Source organism: Mugil cephalus, chromosome 13 (genome assembly GCF_022458985.1).
Source record: "Mugil cephalus isolate CIBA_MC_2020 chromosome 13, CIBA_Mcephalus_1.1, whole genome shotgun sequence".
Classification (NCBI taxonomy): domain Eukaryota; kingdom Metazoa; phylum Chordata; class Actinopteri; order Mugiliformes; family Mugilidae; genus Mugil; species Mugil cephalus.
In genome coordinates this window covers 11,382,554-11,401,811 of record NC_061782.1, presented here as the reverse complement: position 1 = coordinate 11,401,811, position 19,258 = coordinate 11,382,554, and the positions used below count along the sequence as shown (strand labels likewise).

The following is a 19,258-nucleotide window of genomic DNA, read 5'->3' as shown; positions in this document are numbered from 1 at the left end:
ACGCAGACAATGGCGATAACGGAGACGGTGACGACACCTAATTGACGCGCAGACACTCGTAATCGCCAGAGATGAGGCCGCTGAAGCTGCATTTGAACCCTTAGCTCTGGAGAATGCTGAAGTTGTTGGCTTCCATATAGCAGGATAGTATTGCAACATGGCATTTGCGTCTTCTGACAAAAATAGTATGTGGATTGAGTATGTTGCTGCAGCACCGGGGCCGCCCTCAGAAGCTGTCACTTCATTATGGCTGATCATCTGAAGCCTGCTCAGCTCATAATAGAGTGTAATTTCTTTGCTGCGGGGCATTAGCCACGTGATGAATAGGCAGGTAAGGCTTGAAGAATGTGTGTTAACACTTTTAGTAGCCAGCCTGTAATCACTCTAAAGCTCGACACTTGAAACCGTTAACAGGCCACATTAAATGCAATGATTTAGGCCTTTATTTTGTAAATTATATTTTATAAAGAAAAGAAAAAAGAAGAAGAAGAAGCCAGAAATCACAATGAATCAAATAGTGTTTAATTCCTGCACCTGGCTCTGTTAATAGAGAGGAGGATTTGTTTGAACTGCCGTCGGGCATTTATTTGTCCTAATATGAAAGCTTTCAGGGTGCGTCCCCCCCACCCCCCACCCACCCATCTTGTTTGCTGAAGTCTCTGTCAGTGCGTTTTAGTAATAATGACAGAGTGGGAGGGCCACTCGGTGCAACTAATAAGGACCGCGATCGAGCAGGCGATTCCACTGTGACTTTTTATTTCCAAGTCCAGGATTCCGGAATCGGACTGATCGCAATCACACATGGATTATGCTTTTTGCGCTGCCTTTTGCTCGTTTCTGCCTTAGAGGAAACTTTATCAACAACTGTAAGTGCTTAAAGATTAAATTAGTTAAATATTAATTTAAAAAAAAAGAAAGAAAGAAAAGGGGAAAAAATCGAAATCACATAACGGGCACAGCTTTCCTCGCTTGCCGATTAAAGTGACTTCTTTCTTTTTACGCACGGCGGTTTAAGTTGTCTTCTCCCTGGGACGCATGTTATTTGTCTGATTTGTGAGCGCTCTGCAGCAGTAAACCGTGCACAGGATTGCACCACTTGTTAACAGCAAAGTGCGAAATATTCCGGACGCCGAAACAATGTGAGAGTGTGTGCATCTGTGTAATTATTAAAAAAAAAATGAAACCGTCCAGCCAATCAGCGGTGGCGCACAAGAAACACGCTTCTTTGAATATTGCAGCCGACTTATTCCTCACTGAGCGAAAGTGGCTGAATGAATGATGGAGACTTTGATTAAGTTGAGTGTCAAGTTTAAGCCTGTTTCTTTCTCAAGCCGTGACACATGCGTGTGATGCAGGGTTTTTAATCGATGCATATCACGCGCTGCGTTTATGTCTGCAGCACAGTGTGAGGCGAAACACGTGGGTTTTAAAAGTAGCATTTGAGTGGAAAAAGAATGCGTCATGTAAAGGATAACTGCAAGGTCCGGTCGTGGAGCTGTACGTGCCCTGCATTCATTTGCAGAAATGACTGGATTAACGTTACACCTTCCCACAGACACGGAATGTGATACCTCTGTAGTGCTACTTGTCTGCGACCCATGCAGTTGTAAGTTGCATGGTCACTCCATCTCCAAGCGCCATGACATACTTGTGGCCTGCATGCAAAACTTTGTGATCCAGTGGGAGAAGGCTTTTCAGTCTTGCAGCATGGATCCCTGGGGGCGAGATTCATTTGAAGGAAGCTTTTAAAGAAGTGTCATAAAAAAAAACTACTTGTTTTTTTTTTCCACACTCTGCAGACTGCCTCCACACACATGAAAGTGTGGCCGTGCTGCGGTGTTTGGAGGTCAAGTTCAGAGCTCAGCTATGTCCGTTGTGTCCCCGGTGGAAACAGATGAATGTGCACAAGGAAGGAAGGATTATAGTCTTTTCTGTGGGATTATAGCTGTGTTGTCACCAAACTGTTACAGGTACTAAAAAGGCTTATTCACTCTGAGCGTCAGGAGAGAAACAGATCTAGCATGTTGTTCTGAGAGAATAATACTAAAACAAATTTATTTGTGTCCAGATCTGTATTGTTCTCAGTTTTTTTCTTGTCAGTTTGACAAGTTTTTTGTTATTACCTGATCATTGGCTCTACAAGAGTGTGGCATGCCAGGTAATCTGTAAGTATATGAAAGTGTTGGGTTTGAGCTGAAAATCCACCACTAACACTGTGCTTTGACGGTATTTTGGAACAGACCCTTAGCCTCCGGGATGACTCCAGTCCTAAAAATGCATGCAATGGCATGACGGCAACGCAGAAGATTTGGTTGCTTTGCCAAATGGTTCAAGCGACTGAGCCGTAAGTGGAGGTTTCCAGGTTTGATCCCCCGTGTGTGACGTTCTTGAGCAAGAAAACACTGCAGACGGCTCACAGACCAAAACACAACAGAGTGTTAATGGAGTACTACAGAAACAAAGATCAAGCCTCTGGCATGAGCGGCACACAGGGAGCCAACGATCATCACCTCCTCGTACAGTCACTCCGTCCTATGTATCATAAACTGCATTTGTAATATAAGTGAGAAAGTGAGAGTAGATGCACATACCTGATGGATTACAAACAGTCTATGGAGGACAGGTATAAGTTAGGCTCATCAGGTCTGACTTGATGTAAATACATAAAGGTTATTTAGATACATGTGAGTGGGCGCTGGAGTTGGGTGTAAAGTAGGAGAATCTAACTCCACAATAATAACTTCCATATATGTAATGTCATGATGTTGCTATAACTGGTTTGATCTTAAGACAGTAAACAGCTTAGACATGTAATTTCTGCCACGAGTGGGAAGCTTTCAAAAGTTTTACCTGCGTAAGTTTGTTAAGTTATCTCAAACACGCCCGACTGTTTCAGCTCTAAGTGAACTGAGAGAATCCATTTTTATGATGAGAGTCACATTGTTTCATTTCTGTTTCACAAATGGTGAACAATTTAATTAAGATCGGCGCGGAGCATGTGTTTCGTTCATTGCTTCATTTCTTTGCCAGTTTTGAATTTTAAGCAACACGCTTTTTCTGTTTGCGTCCAGGTGTTCAGGTGGACCACCGTCTAGCATCACAGTCATGATGTGCTTGCTGAGATGGGCTGCCCTCATTTGGACTGTGACTTCCATTCGTCGCACATTTTCGATGGCAGTGGGCGAACCAACAGGTATGAGAGTTTGCTGTCGTCAACTTTGTGTCAGTATGGTTGATGAGGCTTAAATAGTACAGAGGTATTCATCTGTCATGTTCTGTTAACACTGTGAAGCATAGATTAGATTAAGAGATAAAGAACAGACAGCTGTTGAATTGCATCCCAAGTAAATGTGTTGGTAAAGCTGCTTTTTGAACTGAAACTTTTGATTTGTCCAAATATGGCTGAGTATGAGTATTCATCAATTCATTATTTTTTCTTGCAAAGCTCCTCTAGGCTTGTCCCTAAATTACTTCTCAGAGACCCGTCTCTCCCAGTTCTCTTTTAAAAAGTCTAAATGAAAACGGATGTTCTGCTCAGATGTGTATTTCTCTTTAAAATGAAAAGAAATGCGCTGTGGAAACGAGTACACGATTCAGTTAATCCGCTGGTCCTCGTCGATACTGGTTCGAAATACAAATGAGCATGGGTGCCAGACAACTTCTTCTCTCTTTCCCCCCCCGTCTAGATGACCCATGCCCCCCGCTGACCGTGCAGGATCACAGGTTTTCTGATATTTTAGATCGTCCTCTGGAAATCTCAGGTATGTTCTCAATCAAAACAGTTGATTTGTACTTGAGCGAGTCAAAATCGGCTCAACGGTAAATCAAGTTGCGCTCTTGTTTTCCCTCTCGCAGGGTTCGATCTCACGGAAACGTTCCTTCTTCGAAAGGGGACGGTCACGGAAGACCTGCCATCGTTTCGATTAGGAAGCAGCCCGCTCATTAAGCCGACAAAGTAAGTAGCGCGCACGCTTGCGTTTCATATTCTGCGCCATTTGGGCTGCTCCCGCACAGTTCGAGCATGGTTCGAGAAGTGGTCGCTTACGTGTTGTGGCAAAACCAGGAAGCTGAAGAGGATTACTTTCAAGAGAAGTGGCACGGCTGCAGCTTAATGGCATGTAACGTTTCAACTGAGGCAACCCAGATATGCCCTTCTCAGAGCAATGGTTTCATCTGCCCTGGCTAATAAGGGCAAGCGGCGAGGTGTGCTACTAGACAGGGAATAATTTGGACAGAATTAATATATATTGCATTTATTCTAGAAACCTCCTAAGGGCAGAGAAGTAGGACATAAAGGAATTGGGAAAAAAAATGTCTGAGCACATATAATAAGACAGGAATATTAAAATAACTGCATTAATGGCACACAGAGGTGCCGTTTACTGATGACCTTTATTCGCCGGTCGCTGCTGTGCCCGCAACCCTGCTGATGCTGATGTGATGATATACGGGGCTGTTTAATTTGATACAACACGTACGGAGGCAGGCTTACTCCCATCATCCGACGAAAGGCCCGAGGCGTGTGCGGACCTGCGACGCCTGCCCAAGAAAACATGTACCTCGAGATGTTCCTTGTTTTGTGTCCTTCGGTTGTAACCGTGAAAGAGAACACTTTGTCATTCTTCCAGGAGGGCAGGATATTTTTAGTATTTTTACATGGCATGCAACTGTAAACATTTACTGCCACTCTCTCTCCGGGTAGGTGAAGGAATCTTTGAGCCAGGTGATTTGTGATCTGCGCCTCCCCTCCCCCCTCCCCCACCACCACCTCATGTTCAGCCAGCCGGCTGAAAATACATTCACTCGCTTGCTCGCTCTGGGCCCGTAGCGCAAGAAGACGCTGGTTCTCGGTGACGCCGCTGACACCGTCATTGGTTATAGTGGCAAGACCGCGATCCCTCTCATATCCAATTATCTAAGTACTTTGACAGGTGATACCGCGTGTCAGCTGAGGAGGGAAAGCGAGGACGACTGCACGAAGCGGGAGGCCCCCCCGTGCCCCCCGACACAGCCGCTAAAACATTGCTCACTTTACTGGCAGGATAGGCAGCAGTGGATGCTTGATTCTCTGTACCTTCCTCGTGTTCTGCCAGCGCCGTGGTACAATACAAATTATGGCGCATCGATCACAGCTGACACGCTCGTGGAGCGTTTTGAGGTGACGAATTGCCCCGCAGAACGCAACATTCATTCCTTCGTACAGTATTAAAACGCAGCGTTGCAGTCACCACTTGGTCTCATATGTTGTCAGATTCACGTCACGTTTGCCGTTAAGATACGTTTAATATCCACTTTAAAGTTTCCCTATAGAGTTTTCCTATACAGGTTCAGTAAAGTTTACAGAACATTTCCTATCTGTAGCTAGGTAACAGGCCGCCTGACTGATGTTTCTTTGCAAAGAAAAGCAAGTAAAAAGCTAAACGCGCACTCATCGTTTCATATTTAGGCTCACCCCCTGCCTCTTTCGGCTGAGCCTTGAACATTCACAACCCTCTTCTTTGTTCCTCTCTCACTTTTAAAGACAAATGTTGGGAAGCCGTGAGTGTGGAGACAAATGCTTTAACAAATCCTTTAACACAGCAATCCCTTCTCATTTTAAAGTGGGAATTGAATGGAAACGTCCTCGACCGCAGCGTCTCGTCATGTGGCCGAGGCGGAAGTATCGAGTGACTGGGCTTGTGTTTGTTTGTGTGTCGGTGGTTTGTGATTGCTGTGTCAGCTAATTGATCAAAAAGGCAGCTGTCAGTACTGTCTGGGGCATCTGTTCAGTTCCCTGAATTAATCTTTAAGCCTGTTTTCTGTGAAATATGCCGCGTTGTTAGACGCTGTTTAAGTCGTCAGTCTTACACTGAAAACTAACCCTTACACATTTTTGTTGCACTTTTGGTAAAGCAATTTAATTTCTTTTGCTCCGCTTCTGCTTTCCACATTGCAGCTTGTGGACGGAGTAATACTCGCTAACACTGTAATGACGATAACCTCCAGTCTCTTAAAATACCCTTCTGCCACATCCAAAGCGAACACTTGATCTGGTTCATTAATTGTCAGACTTCTGTCACGCTGGGAACCAAGTCACTTCTCGTACATTTAAACAGAGAAGTGGACTCACGCTGAGGAGAAGATATAGTCCTCGCCGGCATGAATGATGCGTTTAGCGTGTAAACTGACATGTCGGAGCCCGCCTTTGATCTGTCTGGAGGATTGAGCGTCGGCGGCGGGGACGCGAGCCAACTGGGCTAGCATTTGAAGTTTGATTGTTTCAAGCGCTGCAACGCGATTCCTCCGTCTCATTCCTGAGGGATGCTCCTGGGTAGCATTTCTTACAAGCCAGGACACTAAAGTCGCTTCCGTGAGGTTGTCTGCGCGACCGGTAGTGTTGATGTGACATCCTGTCAAACCATTGTCTCTGATTATACAAGCGGCAGCGTCGGCCAAGCGGTGTGCTCGGTCAGAGGCATGTTCCGGGAGCGGTGATAGTTTCCAGAAGGCACAGGGCCATTTCTTATGAAAATGGAAATAATTCTGATTATATCCCTCATGTGCCAAAGGTTGTTTTTTTTTTCTTTCTTTGATCACTTGTGCCCCTTTAAACTATTGCTGTGGGTGCGCAGAATATTACAATATAGCTGACATTCACAATTAACTCTTCACTAAGAGAACCTTCCTCACTGGTGCAGCTGTTTCAGTCGTTTACATTTGAACCAGGCCGGTGTTCCTCCCACTATAGAAACCAGCCGTAAAGTGTGGTCGGATGACTTGCAAAACTTAATCAAACACTTGTAATCCAGGAGGCTTTAGCATTTCCTCCAAAACAAATTTACCAATTCAAATTAGCTGTATTTAAATGTGCCAAGAGCTGGCAGAATCACGCAGCTTAGAGTATATGTAAAAGTTCCTCTGGCAGTGGCACGGAGGAGCAGGGATAAATGAATACAGATCGTGTTCATTCACTCATTATCACCTACTCCAACCATGCAGAGGGGTGTTTTTCCAAAGAATCTGAAAAACAGCGTCGAGACCAACCAACGCTGAGCTCCAGGTTTAGCCACTTAGCCACAGAGGGCAGTCAACACGGGGTCGAGAACTTTAACCCTGTGGGGCCTCAGAGATCAACAGGCCGTGTTTCAAAAGAAGTATAGAACGAGTTGTGGGACTTTGTTACGAAACGCGTGAACTCCAGGGCCCCTCAAAGAAATCAGCCGGCGCAGTTTATTCTGCAGAGTTGTTCTTTTCTGGCTTTCCTCGCCTCGTATACTAACTTGTAATGCATTTTGTACAAATAGGTGCTGTGTGCGCAGCCCTTAAATATTCCACGCTGAATTTATTCCAAAAAAAAAAAAAAAAAAAAATGATGTGATGATGAAAAATTCGCTGCCAATGACACGTTTGATATTGAATTCACGGCTGAAATAGTCCTTTAGCCCTCGGGCAAAGAGTGCCCTTCCCGGTCCTCGGACGCTCACAGTAGCATTTGATTTTTTTTTTTTCCTTTCTTCTTTTTTTTTTTTTTTTCTGGGGGCTGCAACTTGGGCGTATTTATCATTTTCGTCATGTACCGTTTACACCAAAATCTCAAAGAATTCGGAGGGACACAATGGAAGAGAGTACGGAGCTCCGAGAGAATGGGAGATGATATATTGGAATGAAAACTAATTTCCAACCTGTCTGAGGAAACTCTCCCTCCCCCTCCACCTCCCCCCTCCTCCCGCAGGCTGTGCTCTGCCTCCTCAATGACCTTATCATTGCATTATTATTATTTTCTGCTGATTTTGATTTATTATGTTTATGCTCTTCCACTTTTGGCTTCTAATTTGTGTCTGGAGTTATAGGGTTATAGTATTTTGAAGGATACTGTGTTTTGTTGTGTTTCATTTCTTTTTAACTATAATATTAGAACGGGAGAGTGTGGTTGTGGGTTGAGAGATGAGTTAGTGAATAAGCTGTAATTCATCTCAGAGCGGGTGTGATTTGAAATATGATATTGTATTTTTTTTTTCCATATTTTCCGCGTTTGCCTTTGGCCCGGACGAATTTTTTATTTTTTTTCCCCTCGTGTTGTTTGACTTTATGGTGCATTCGAGGTCACTGGCATGAATGTAAAGCGGCATTGCAGGCATCTATAACCCCCTATAACTGCGGGGACATGGAATCACAGTGAGGTAATAGATTGGCTTCTGTGACGTTGGATCAATGTCATTACTGTATGCTTTCATTATCTGAATGACAGGGCAGCCTGTATAAAATTCATCAGGCTAAATGGAATCAAGTGTGGCAGGTTTATTTATGCGAATGTCTCTGCGGCAGGAGGATACTCAAATGTTTTATTGATCACTGTAGTTGATTAGCTCCTTCATTACTCCACCTTAGTATTGAGAGATGATGCCATCATCTTCAATTTTTGATTTTTGTTTGTTTTTCGATGATACATTTTATACCGATGTTTTGTGTTTTTTTTTTTTAGATCTGTATTTCCAAATGGGCTTCCAAGTGAGTACTCCCTTGTCTCCATATTCCGGCTGAGAAGAACTACAAAAAGAGACCGCTGGTATCTTTGGCAGATCTTCGACCAATCGGGAGGCAGTCAGGTGGGCCTTCCCCCCTCCGCTGTGCGATTTAATGTTAAGGTTCCGTCTTCTGCGGGAATATAATGAGTACAATGTCTGCTCCTCAGGTGTCTGCCGTGGTCGACGGTGAGAAGAAGGTGGTGGAGTTTTCTTACCAGGGCTCGCTGAAGAACACCCTCCGCTACTCGTTTAGGGGCCGTGACCTGCACGCCCTCTTCGATCGCCAGTGGCACAAGCTGAGCATTTCTGTACAGAGCAACATGGTCTCCGTTTACATGGACTGCAAGCTGGTAGAAAGGAGGTCCGCCGAGGAGAGGGGCGGCATTGACCCCGGCGGGCGCACACTCATCACTACGCGGGTGGAGGACGGACGGCCCGTAGATGTACGTCCCGAGCTAACTTTGTCCTTAGCTAACTCTGCAGTGTGTCATGCAGGGATTAAGTTTTGTTACTGTCAGCCGTGAACTTCTCTTGGAATGGATTTTGAAAGCCCCAGTGATTCCGAGTGTTATTCAAAACATGCATCGGGGGCATATTTTCCTAATCTTTGGAAATCCTCTATTGTGTCATATGTGTTGCCCTCATTCTCACGAAGCCCCAAAGTGCTAAAAGAAACACAAGAACTGCCTGGCCATTTGGTCAACCCAAAACACTTCTGAGTCGAATTTGGCTTAAGTTGGATTAACTGGTGACTCTCTGGTCTGTGTGAATGAGTCAGAACCTGAGAACGCAGTGATAGATTTCAATTCTGCTTAGAAGATGCAAGTCTCGCAGAAGTTAAAGCTGGATTTTTTTTATTTTATATTTTTCGGATGGCAGTTGCCTGTCAAAAGAGGAGCATGATGTGATGATGAAACTATTGTAGGGTGCTGTGATGGTCAATTAATGTGAGCTCTTTCCCACAGATCGAACTGAGACAATTTCTGATCTACTGTGACCCATATATGGCCGAGATGGAAAACTGCTGTGAACTGATGGAGCCAGAGGTAAAACGTTTTTGTCTTGCGCAACTGACTAAATGAATTATATGATCTATATTGTTTTTACCTTAAAAAAGTGTTGAGATGCGTTCTGTTGCAACAGACTGCACGGATCAACTATGTTATCAAGGGGTTTGTGTCATGCGTCCTCGGTTAGAACCAGAATTTCCATCACCATAAAATCAATACAAGCTAATGTTACAGTGATTCCAAATGGAGAGACGACCTTTGACCCCTTACCATTACACATCTCCACGGGCATACCGTCTTGTCAGTGTACAGTTACTCTCTGGGAAACTGTCACAACCTTGAGAAGGACTTACCACAGTTTTAAAGGCGCCACTCGCATTAACCTAGAGCGCGGGTCTCCGTGGGTGAAGTTCGCCCGATTCCTGCGGATTCTTTTTGCTTTTGCTTTTGCCTTGAAGCAAACCATTACAAAGTGAGGTGTCTCTAAATGGTGGCTTCTCTGTATTGATCCAGTGTGGAGCCAAGAACACATTTAATGGGACCGCCCCTCCCCCGGTTACAGCCCCGATCCCCCAGATGCTGTCTCAGCCGGCCCCGCGGTCAATTGACAGATGTCACTGTCCAGCTGAAAAGGTACAATCAATTTCACCCAACGAGGGTCTCTAATTGAGTAAGTGGTGGGCCTATTGTAAGTGAACCAGGAATGATTTGACACGTCGTGTACTCCATCCTTTATGGGCACTAAACAGCCAGTTAAAAGACATTTATACCAAAAAGTGCTTTCCTGGGAAGTCAACTAAAAGGTGGTATCGACATATTAAAACCGAAAGCATTAATAAGCACTGGTATAATTCTCCAAAGCTTTGGAAAAAGAAAAATGCAAAACTATTCTTCTTATGTTCAACTAAAATGCAAATTGAAATCCAAAAGCTTCGAGCCGTCTTTGGATGGAACGGATGGTACAGCTCCGAGGAGATTTTCGGTTCTACACCTGCACTGCTGCACTTTTATGATTTTAAAGTTTGGCCCGTGGGTGACAGAGAGAGAGTCAAATTAACATTTTGAGGTTTTGTATTTCAAGCTGCGTTTGGCTTCTTGTAGTGTCACTGTTTACGATAAATACTGTAAATTCACTTCAAACCCCGTACCTCCCTGGCCTAGTGTTCTTCTTGTATTCTAAGTATGACAAAAGACTTGTTGTAAATGTGTCTGTGTTTTTTAATCACGCTAATTGTGCGTGTACAGGGAGATGCCGGCCTTCCAGGCGTGATTGGACTTCCAGGACAAAAAGGAGATAAAGGAGACAAGGTATGAGCAACGTTTTTATGATGTCTCTGTTTATATTTAAATGGAATTACAGCAGTTAAGTGAATGTTAGTGAATCTCTCACCTGCTGTTTTCTTTGTGGCCTGCTCTGCTGGTTCTCCAGAACAGCTGCGAGGTCTAAATGTCGACACAAATGTATACTCCACTGTTAGAGGAAGAGGAACACATCTCTCTCACGGCAATCAAACGTCTGCCCTGTAGTGTCTGGCAAAGGTTCGTGCTCCTCCAGTCAAAGTCTTTCAGAGAGGCTGCCATACAATTACCTTCACATGGTGAAGTTTTTCTCCCAAATCTCCCAAGAAGTAGTGCGCGAATTAAGAAATCATTCATTTGTTCAGTCGCTAGAAAATAGGGGCAGTGGGATCCTTTATCCATGACAACTCAATAGACAGGTGAAAGTGTAACTAGGAAAAGCGCACTCTCTGGAAAATTGTAGGTGTCGTGTCAGTTGGAGGACAACAAAAACATCAAGGAGCTGCCAAATACCCGGACAGAAAGTGTTGATTTTCTCTACCTAAATCACATCGTTCGGAGAATGAAATCCCATTGTAGCTGCCTGCACAAGGTTTAAAGACAAGTCGGGGAGAAGGGAGAATGTGTTCAGCTATGAATGGAATTCACAGGGATGAACAGCTGATGGTACTGTGTGCCTGATAAGACCAGATGGCTTTGGGGGTCAGTATCCTAATTACCATTAGGTAGCTGTGGGACTGAGATAGGTTAGGAAGGCTGTTAGAAAAAACAGTAATTCCTGAGAGGCAGAAGAACAACATATGAGTGTTTAATCATTCATACCTGTAGCTCCCAGCTCTGGAATTTTCAATTTTCGGTATTATTTGTTTTTCTGAACTACATTATGAGTTGTTCTTGCTCTGAAAAGTGAAATTATAATTAACACTGGTAATCCTATAATAGCAGCACCAGGTACATACTACTGGTCTTTGTATTTAAGATGGGCTTCGCATTTTGCGTTTCTTTCTAAAAGTGTAAAAGTAACCGTACATGATTTCTGCGTTATTAAGAATCTAATATTTATACTTGTCTGCAGTCTTCCCTGGCAATTCTAACAATGGGAATGATGAATGATCTTGACAAAGACAGTTTTTAAACATATAGTTGGTGCGTGTGACAACTTTATAAACCAGACATACATGATAAGTCATAACATTATTATTAGGTCGTAATCACTGGTCATGGAAGTCAGACAGGTTCAGTCCGTAGGTTTTATTAGGCAGCAATTGTTGGACCCCAGGAAGAATAGTTACAGTTATGCTGTAGCTAATGAGGATCCAAATAAAACAATAAACAATAAAGTAGATATCTTGCAGAAGTGAAATACTAGTGAAAGGATTTCAGCGACTTTGACCAGAGTCAGATTGTCATGGCTAGACGACGGGGTCAGAGCATTTCCAAAATTGCAGCTCTTGTGGGATGTTCCCGGACGACAGGGTCACGAGCTGCCAAGGCTTGGTGATGTACACGTAGAGCGAAGGCTGGTCCAGGTTGGTCCGATCCAACAGGCGAGCTACCGTGGCTCACGTAGTTGAAAAGGTTAATGCTCGGTCTGTCAGAAAGTTGTCAAGGCACACTGGATCTCACACTTTGTTTTGTATGGGGTTGCTGCAGGCAAGTCAGCTGGCCTCTGTCCACTGCTAAAAGGGATCACTGATCAATGGAAGAAGGTGGACTGGTCTGATGAATGTTTTGTTTTAGTCCACATCGGTGGCAAAAAGTTGATGGCACATGTGCCTTGTCCCCTTTCCAGCAGCAGTGTTCAGGTGGTGGTACATGGCCTATGTTTCCCACAATTACATCACAATAAAATCATAAGTGTCTACCTCACAATGTTGGTGATCTTAATGTTTTGGCTGAACAGCCTGTTTCTTAATATCATTTTCAATATTATATTAAAAACTGTGTGCTTAACAACAGATTGCACTAATTGGATTTCCAGGTTTTTTCTAATTGGCCTCTAATGATTCCTAATTGAGCTAGCAGAGGTCAGCTCTCAAGCTGTTGTGTGTCTGTGTATGTAAATCTGGAGTGCTGTGGTAGTTCTGGTGATTAATTACATGTTGTTAATGTAAATGACTATATTCAGTGGTACTAAGGCACTGAGTATGCACCCGACAAAAGATATGTACGGCCGGCCATGTGACATGTTGTCAACTTGTTATGCATATTTCTGACCATAGCCCGCTTTACGCATGAGCGGAAATCCTTAGTATATATTGTCTCTAACGAGCATTTAAACATGCCTTTCAGGATCAGAGGCCATTCGCCTTTCTATTATTGATGCTATTTCTGCAGGCCAAGTTTTGCGCCTGCATGAGTCAGTGGCTCAGACTGTTAACACCTGAAATCTAATTTCAGGTCTTCAACAAATCAATACTTGGCACCATTTGTTTACTTACTGAACATCAAAATTCATAACAAATCCCATTACGAGCCCGAACACCGAATCAATGAAGTTAAGAAAAAAAATGGACCGCACACTCAAGACTGTAAGGCATTCAGTTCCAGTCAGCTGATAAAAACACACAGAAGTTTGGTGTTTTTATTATTATTATGGTAATATTAGACCAAATGTGGACAAAATGTTCCACTTTGTTTACCAGAAGTGTTGTAAAACTCAGCTGGAATTTAGCTGAACTTGAATATCAAACCTATGTACAAATCTTGGTTTTGGTTATAAGCAGATTTCAGTTACTGGTGTGTACTTTCATTGTGGATGATACCAGAATCACAGTGTATCTTCCAGCTACTTCTTGCTTTGTTTGCTGCATCTTTAGATATTTGATGAAAATCCCCATTTTTTTCAGATCACATGTTTAAATGTTTATTTATGTTCTTGAAAATTTGGAAAAATTCTGGATGATGATTTCCGCACTCAAGAGTGATTTTTTTTTTTTTTTTGGCAGTACTGTAACTGCACGGTCGTCACAGAGATGATTAATAATATAAGGAGTAGTCTCGTCGGCATAACATGTAATGCTGTAAGCAGTGGGAGGAAGTATTCAGATCCTTTACTTGACTAAATAGCTAGAATAGTGTGCCGTAAAGTAATCCATTACAAGTAATGCAACCCCCTGAAATGTAACTACATATTGCAGTGACGCATACCACAACAGCTGGATTTGAAATGCATCTATCAGTGGCTGCACAAACAGAAAACGCCGCCTCCTACTTGTACTGAAGTACACATAGAAACCCAACACAGCTGACTTGCCACCTTCCAAGCTATGTGTAGATCCCTTGCAGATATATAAACTAAGCTCTTTTTGAAAAACAAACAATTGCTTGGTCCCACCTGTGGTTCTTCCCACCCCTCTCTTTAGATGTTCATCTTCTTCATTTCAACCTCCTCTTCCTTTTAATCCACCTTCTCATCTCCTTCATCCTCTCAAGCATACATTGTGTAATGATTTTTCCTTAAAGGTGCAGAAAAACAAAGACTTTTTTTTATTTGAACGTGGAAACAAAGTCACGTGTACAGTAATTTGAGGTTAATTTAATAAACCTGGAGCACGGAGATATTTAAATGACAAGCAAAGCTAGTACTGCATACTTAGAGGCACTGCAGCTCGAGTGCCACTCTAGCCACGAGTAAACTGGCAGCGGGGCTGTATTCAGATAATTTAATGTTCCTGATTCGGAGTCCAACACAAGCTGCGCTTTTTGTTTTTGATAGAATGATGTGCAGTAGTTTTGGCTTCAAAAGAACAAACTAGAAATAAATCATCTTGACTTAACATTACATTAAGAGGTATGTTTGATTTGATAATGCAGGCTGAGCTGCATTGGATATTATGTCAAAGCTGTGGTTGCTGCATGCCGTTCAATACAATGCGTAGATCTTGTAAAGGAGTAAGACAGCGGAGCAAGAGCAGCGGAAACTAGAAAACAACAAGAATGTCACTGATCATCGGGTGAAAATGTTTCTCTCGTCTCGTGGGATTTGCTATCGTTCACATGCCGCTGCCACTGAGTTAAACAGTAGAAGAAGTAGCGGTTTATTTTGAGCCATCTGTGCAGTATTTTAGAACGTTAACAATCATGAGTCAAGTGTAGTAGGTCTGTTTTTCTTATTCGCATTGTTGCACATTAATCTGAAGCACTTCTGTTAAAGCACATTTCATTGATATTGACCCCTAAGTTTCCAAGTTGGTTGCACTGACTACTAAATGAAGCTGTGCTCTTGTAGATTGATATTAAAGTGCATTTAAAGGTGGTAAAAGGAGAAAAAAAAGTCGTAGCACATGCTAATGTTAATAAGGCGATCTCTTGAGGCTTTCAATTACCAACACGAGAACCTCATTCTTTGTCAGATTAAAATATTCTCAGTATACTTATTAACAAATTAGCTTGACTTTGTCAGAGATTAATCAAAGACATCTGGGCAATTTAGAGTTTTTAAAACACCCATAATGAGAACTGCAGCCAAATCGTCGTGACCTGCAGAGAGGGCTTCTTGAGAAAGTGTGCGGGGATTACTTCAGCTGTGTTACTCTAGCAGAAAGTACTATCCTGCATTACTGTGAGAGTTTGATGGAGGATTCTAATGCAGTGCAAAGGGATTAAACTGCTATGATTAATCCAGGATCCCTCAGGAAATTAAACAGATAAGTAGTGGGTTATAAGAATGCAGCTTACTTGAAAGGAAATCCATTTTCTATGGCCTTGTGCATAAACCCCGGTATTACTAGATTTACAGCTCTTGCATGTACACGCAAGAGGAAGAAGAAGAAGAAGAAGAAGAAAAAAAACAACACAGGCGTAATGGTGAAATTAAAACTTCTTTCCATTTAACAACACACTTAATTTGTTTTGCACCATTTACAACTCTCCTGCCCTTATGGCTCCTGTTTTCAATTAGTACCCTGTAATTCAATTTATACCCATTGTGTCCTCTGGAGTGAATTAATATAGGAACTTTATTCAAGACAGTTTATTATTTCACTGACATTGACTTCTGATTAGCTGTCAAAAACCTTCCCTCGTTCCTATTATGTTCACCAGTGTTTGAACGTTATTGGTTTTTCTTAAAAGGGTTTCCTCAGTGGTGGCTGAAAAGAAAATGTAAATGAAGGAATTGATAATGTATACCCTTGCATCGCCATATGCATTTGGTTCATTTGTTCTGAATGAAAACGGGACGGCTGGGAATTTCCATTATCTCGTACAAATGTTTAAAACGCATTGTATTTTTTTTACATATTATATGCTTACAAAAAGTAAAGTGAGCATGTTGGGACCGAGCAGAGTGCCGCGTAGAATAATGAGTTCATGATTCATTGTGTGGAGATGGCTTAGATTTAGACAAGCCCATCGAGATCTAACAAACGGTGCTTGTAATGAAGTTGTGACCATGAATGGGCATCAGGTTTAATTGGATTCTTAGCTTGCAGCAAGTTGTGCATTTGCTTAATTAGTTGAATAACAACACTCCTTCTCTGTCTTAACAGCATTATGGACAGTCCCGTTCTTTTTAATTTCCTCTCTTCAGTCTTCCTTTGTGCTGCCTTGTAAAGTTACATCTGTAAGACGAGCAAACTTTTCTTCCGTTCTTGCCGTTTTCTTTGCCGTTCAATCTTTTTTTTTTTTTTTTCCCAAGTTCACACAGTGAACCTTAACAAGGTTCAGGTCTGTACCTTCCAGTTGTTTGGCGAAATAGTTTCCTGGTGTGCAGCTGCTGAGCCACTGTGTCAGCGGGAACTTGCGGAACAGCTGTGGGAGCAGGGTCGCCGATGAAATGACGAGCCTTCATAAAGCTATTCACTAATCACTAATGTGTGAACGAGAGACCTTTCACTAACTGTCCTGTACGTTGCTTTCGTCACAGGGGGACTCGGGGGACTCGGGGCCTGCGGGAAACCCGGGACATAAGGTAGGTCACTCGCTGACTAGCAAGAAAACTCCCTTGTGTCGCTTTGTCTTTGAAGCTGTGATTAAAGATTCGATTGACATCGGCTCAGGGGAAACTTATTTTTTTTTAAATAAATAAATGTTGATTTCGGTTGGAATTGATTTGGCCGACGTCGTGAAAAGCAGGTGACTCTTTTGGTTGGGTGATTTATGGAATCTGTGACATTTTCTGACATTATTGGATTGAGCCATTGGCTTTCTTTGTATCGAACCCATCACGGCAGCTCGGAAAACGAAGCGATGTCAAAATCAAATTAGTCCGAGGAGTGGGTGCCCGGTCGGTGCAGGGTGGACAGCGCTGCTACAGAGACGCAAGTTCAGTCCAAAGCAGCTTGGCCGGGTGCCCCACCGGACATAGTTGGCAGTCTTCCTGGATGGGAACCAGTAAAGGATCATGTCCTTGTCAGTGCGCTAGCGGCGTCTACTAGATGTTTGGGCGGTCTGTGCCGAGAGGACCGGGATCTGAATGTGAATCGCAGCTCTTGATGAAGCTCTCCAGCGGAGGTTGAAAAACAGATTTCTTGCGTATTTGGGGAAACATTTAATTGTCTACACCGACACTTGGCCAACGCAGTGGTGCTCAGAAGCAGTCTGTGGCCACGGACATTTCAGTGGGGTCTTTAAATCCACGAAATTATGTTACACTGGAATCACTTTTTTTGTTTGCTTGCTTACCACGTTCAGAGATACTGCCATCAGCAAAATTGTTGGCCATCAAATGTGGAATCGATGCAGCGTCCCTCACTCAGGGAGGCCATGTCCCCTCACCAGCAACAACTACTTACTGTAATGCCTCTCTGTCTTAAACGGAGAGCGCCCTGCAGGATTCGTCTCGTAGCAGAAAGAGAGGGCGTGGGATAGCGACTCTGTTCTCAGGAAAATAAAGAGAAGGCAAGAAAAAAAAAATACATCCACTAAATGTTTCATTGCATCCAGTGGATCGATTGTAGTGGAGATCTTTGTGGAAGCTGTTTATACATTGGCAGTAAATAGGATTAGTCCGGGATGTGGAAGATGGCTTAATCCTGGACCTATATCCACTGCAGACATTAAGCTCACTGTGGGGTGACTTATTTGCTCAAGAACCTTGATATGTGCAATATGGAATAACACTTAATGGCATGGCTTTCTCCACTTGGGCTCTCTGAGATGAAGATCAGGAGGCAGCAAAAGCTGCTTTATTACACAACAGTGCACATGAAAAGTCCACATCAGTTGCTGCAGCAGCAGCGGGAGCATTGATGCCAATGCCCACTACCATGCTTTGTAGTATTTTAATAGTTCCAGACACATGAGACCCCTTCTATGCGGTTTTATTGGAATATGCGTGTGTGTGTTATTATGTCAGTGTATTATCGTCATACTCGACACTAGACGCATACCACATGTTTGCGGTTTTGAACAGATGACAGAGGGCACTTTCAGCTGGGGCGCACACTTTGTCAGACTCTTTTGGCCTCATTGTGAGAACAACAATCTCCCGCAGCTGTCGATATTACAAGAGCAATGATATGGTTGCCCTTGGACACTGTAATATGGCAGTTTGCTTGAGCTTTATGGGCCAGCTGAGGTCATTAAACTGTATAGGTTACACTCTAATAACGGAGCCAACAACTTCCCAAGACATCTCACACTCTCGTTTCTGGCAGAGTGCGTGGAAAACAGAGGCTGAGCCGCTTGAGAAGAATCGGTGGGAATTATTTGGGGAAATTGACTGACACGTAATCGCACATGTTATAGGTTTTGCTCAAGCTGCAGTGAACTCAACAGCAAAAAAACACACACATGGATTTTTTTTGAAGTGGTCGTAATTGTGGTTTAGTATGGACTACCCTCTTCTAATCTCTGTTTGCATTTGGGATTTAACTTTATTGCACTCGTGAGGACTGGACGAGAATTTCTGGATACTTTCATCTTCCATTAGTACAGTTAGTTGCATTTACAAAACTAATGCATGCGGCTGGACGCAGAGTTTTCCTGGTGGGATCTTTGTGTATGCGTACCCACATCCTTAAACGGCTTTAACTTAAGAACAATATTGTATAGATATCATGCTACCACCACTACCACAGTCCCTCGGTTATTAAATTTGCATTCTGCTGAGGATAATAATAAAGAATAATGCATTCATTAACTTACGTAATTAATATCTGAGTGTTTTTTTTTTGCCTACTCTCGCTGTTCTGTGCAAAATTAAAATATATATATATATATATATATATATATATATATATATATATTTAAACTTGAACTTTTCAAAGGTCTTTTCATCGCCTTTTAACTTTCAATCTTGTCATTGCAGGGGGAACTTGGATCAGAAGGGCAAAAGGGAATCGATGGAGAGAAGGTAAGTACTACTATCTCCAGAAGACATATATTCCATACATAGCACATCAAGCAGATCTGGTTTCGTCAGGGAATCAATTCTTATAGGCTTTTCATTTTCTGTGTGATGCCCTGGAGGGTGGGAGCGCAGCAGAGTTTATTGTGTGG

The 19,258-nt window shown here is 42.9% G+C and overlaps 1 protein-coding gene across 8 annotated transcripts in view; it reads left to right on the top strand.

Moving 5' to 3' along the window:
- Positions 1-19,258, top strand: part of LOC125018827 (collagen alpha-1(XIX) chain) — a 109,146-nt gene that overhangs the window by 9,297 nt on the left and 80,591 nt on the right. For 5 of the 8 annotated variants that reach the window (XM_047603210.1, XM_047603209.1, XM_047603212.1 and 2 more), the window contains exons 1-11: positions 1,485-1,970; positions 3,072-3,193; positions 3,687-3,761; positions 3,856-3,955; positions 8,462-8,585; positions 8,672-8,947; positions 9,470-9,550; positions 10,028-10,147; positions 10,760-10,822; positions 16,683-16,727; positions 19,068-19,112. In XM_047603210.1, the coding sequence (XP_047459166.1) occupies positions 1,867-1,970; positions 3,072-3,193; positions 3,687-3,761; positions 3,856-3,955; positions 8,462-8,585; positions 8,672-8,947; positions 9,470-9,550; positions 10,028-10,147; positions 10,760-10,822; positions 16,683-16,727; positions 19,068-19,112 (1,155 nt within the window). In that variant the 5' untranslated portion in view covers positions 1,485-1,866. Of the gene's footprint in view, positions 1-217; positions 332-702; positions 867-1,484; positions 1,971-3,071; positions 3,194-3,686; positions 3,762-3,855; positions 3,956-8,461; positions 8,586-8,671; positions 8,948-9,469; positions 9,551-10,027; positions 10,148-10,759; positions 10,823-16,682; positions 16,728-19,067; positions 19,113-19,258 lie in introns of those variants that run through there. The other 3 variants (XM_047603215.1, XM_047603213.1, XM_047603211.1) reach the window with 3 other exon arrangements.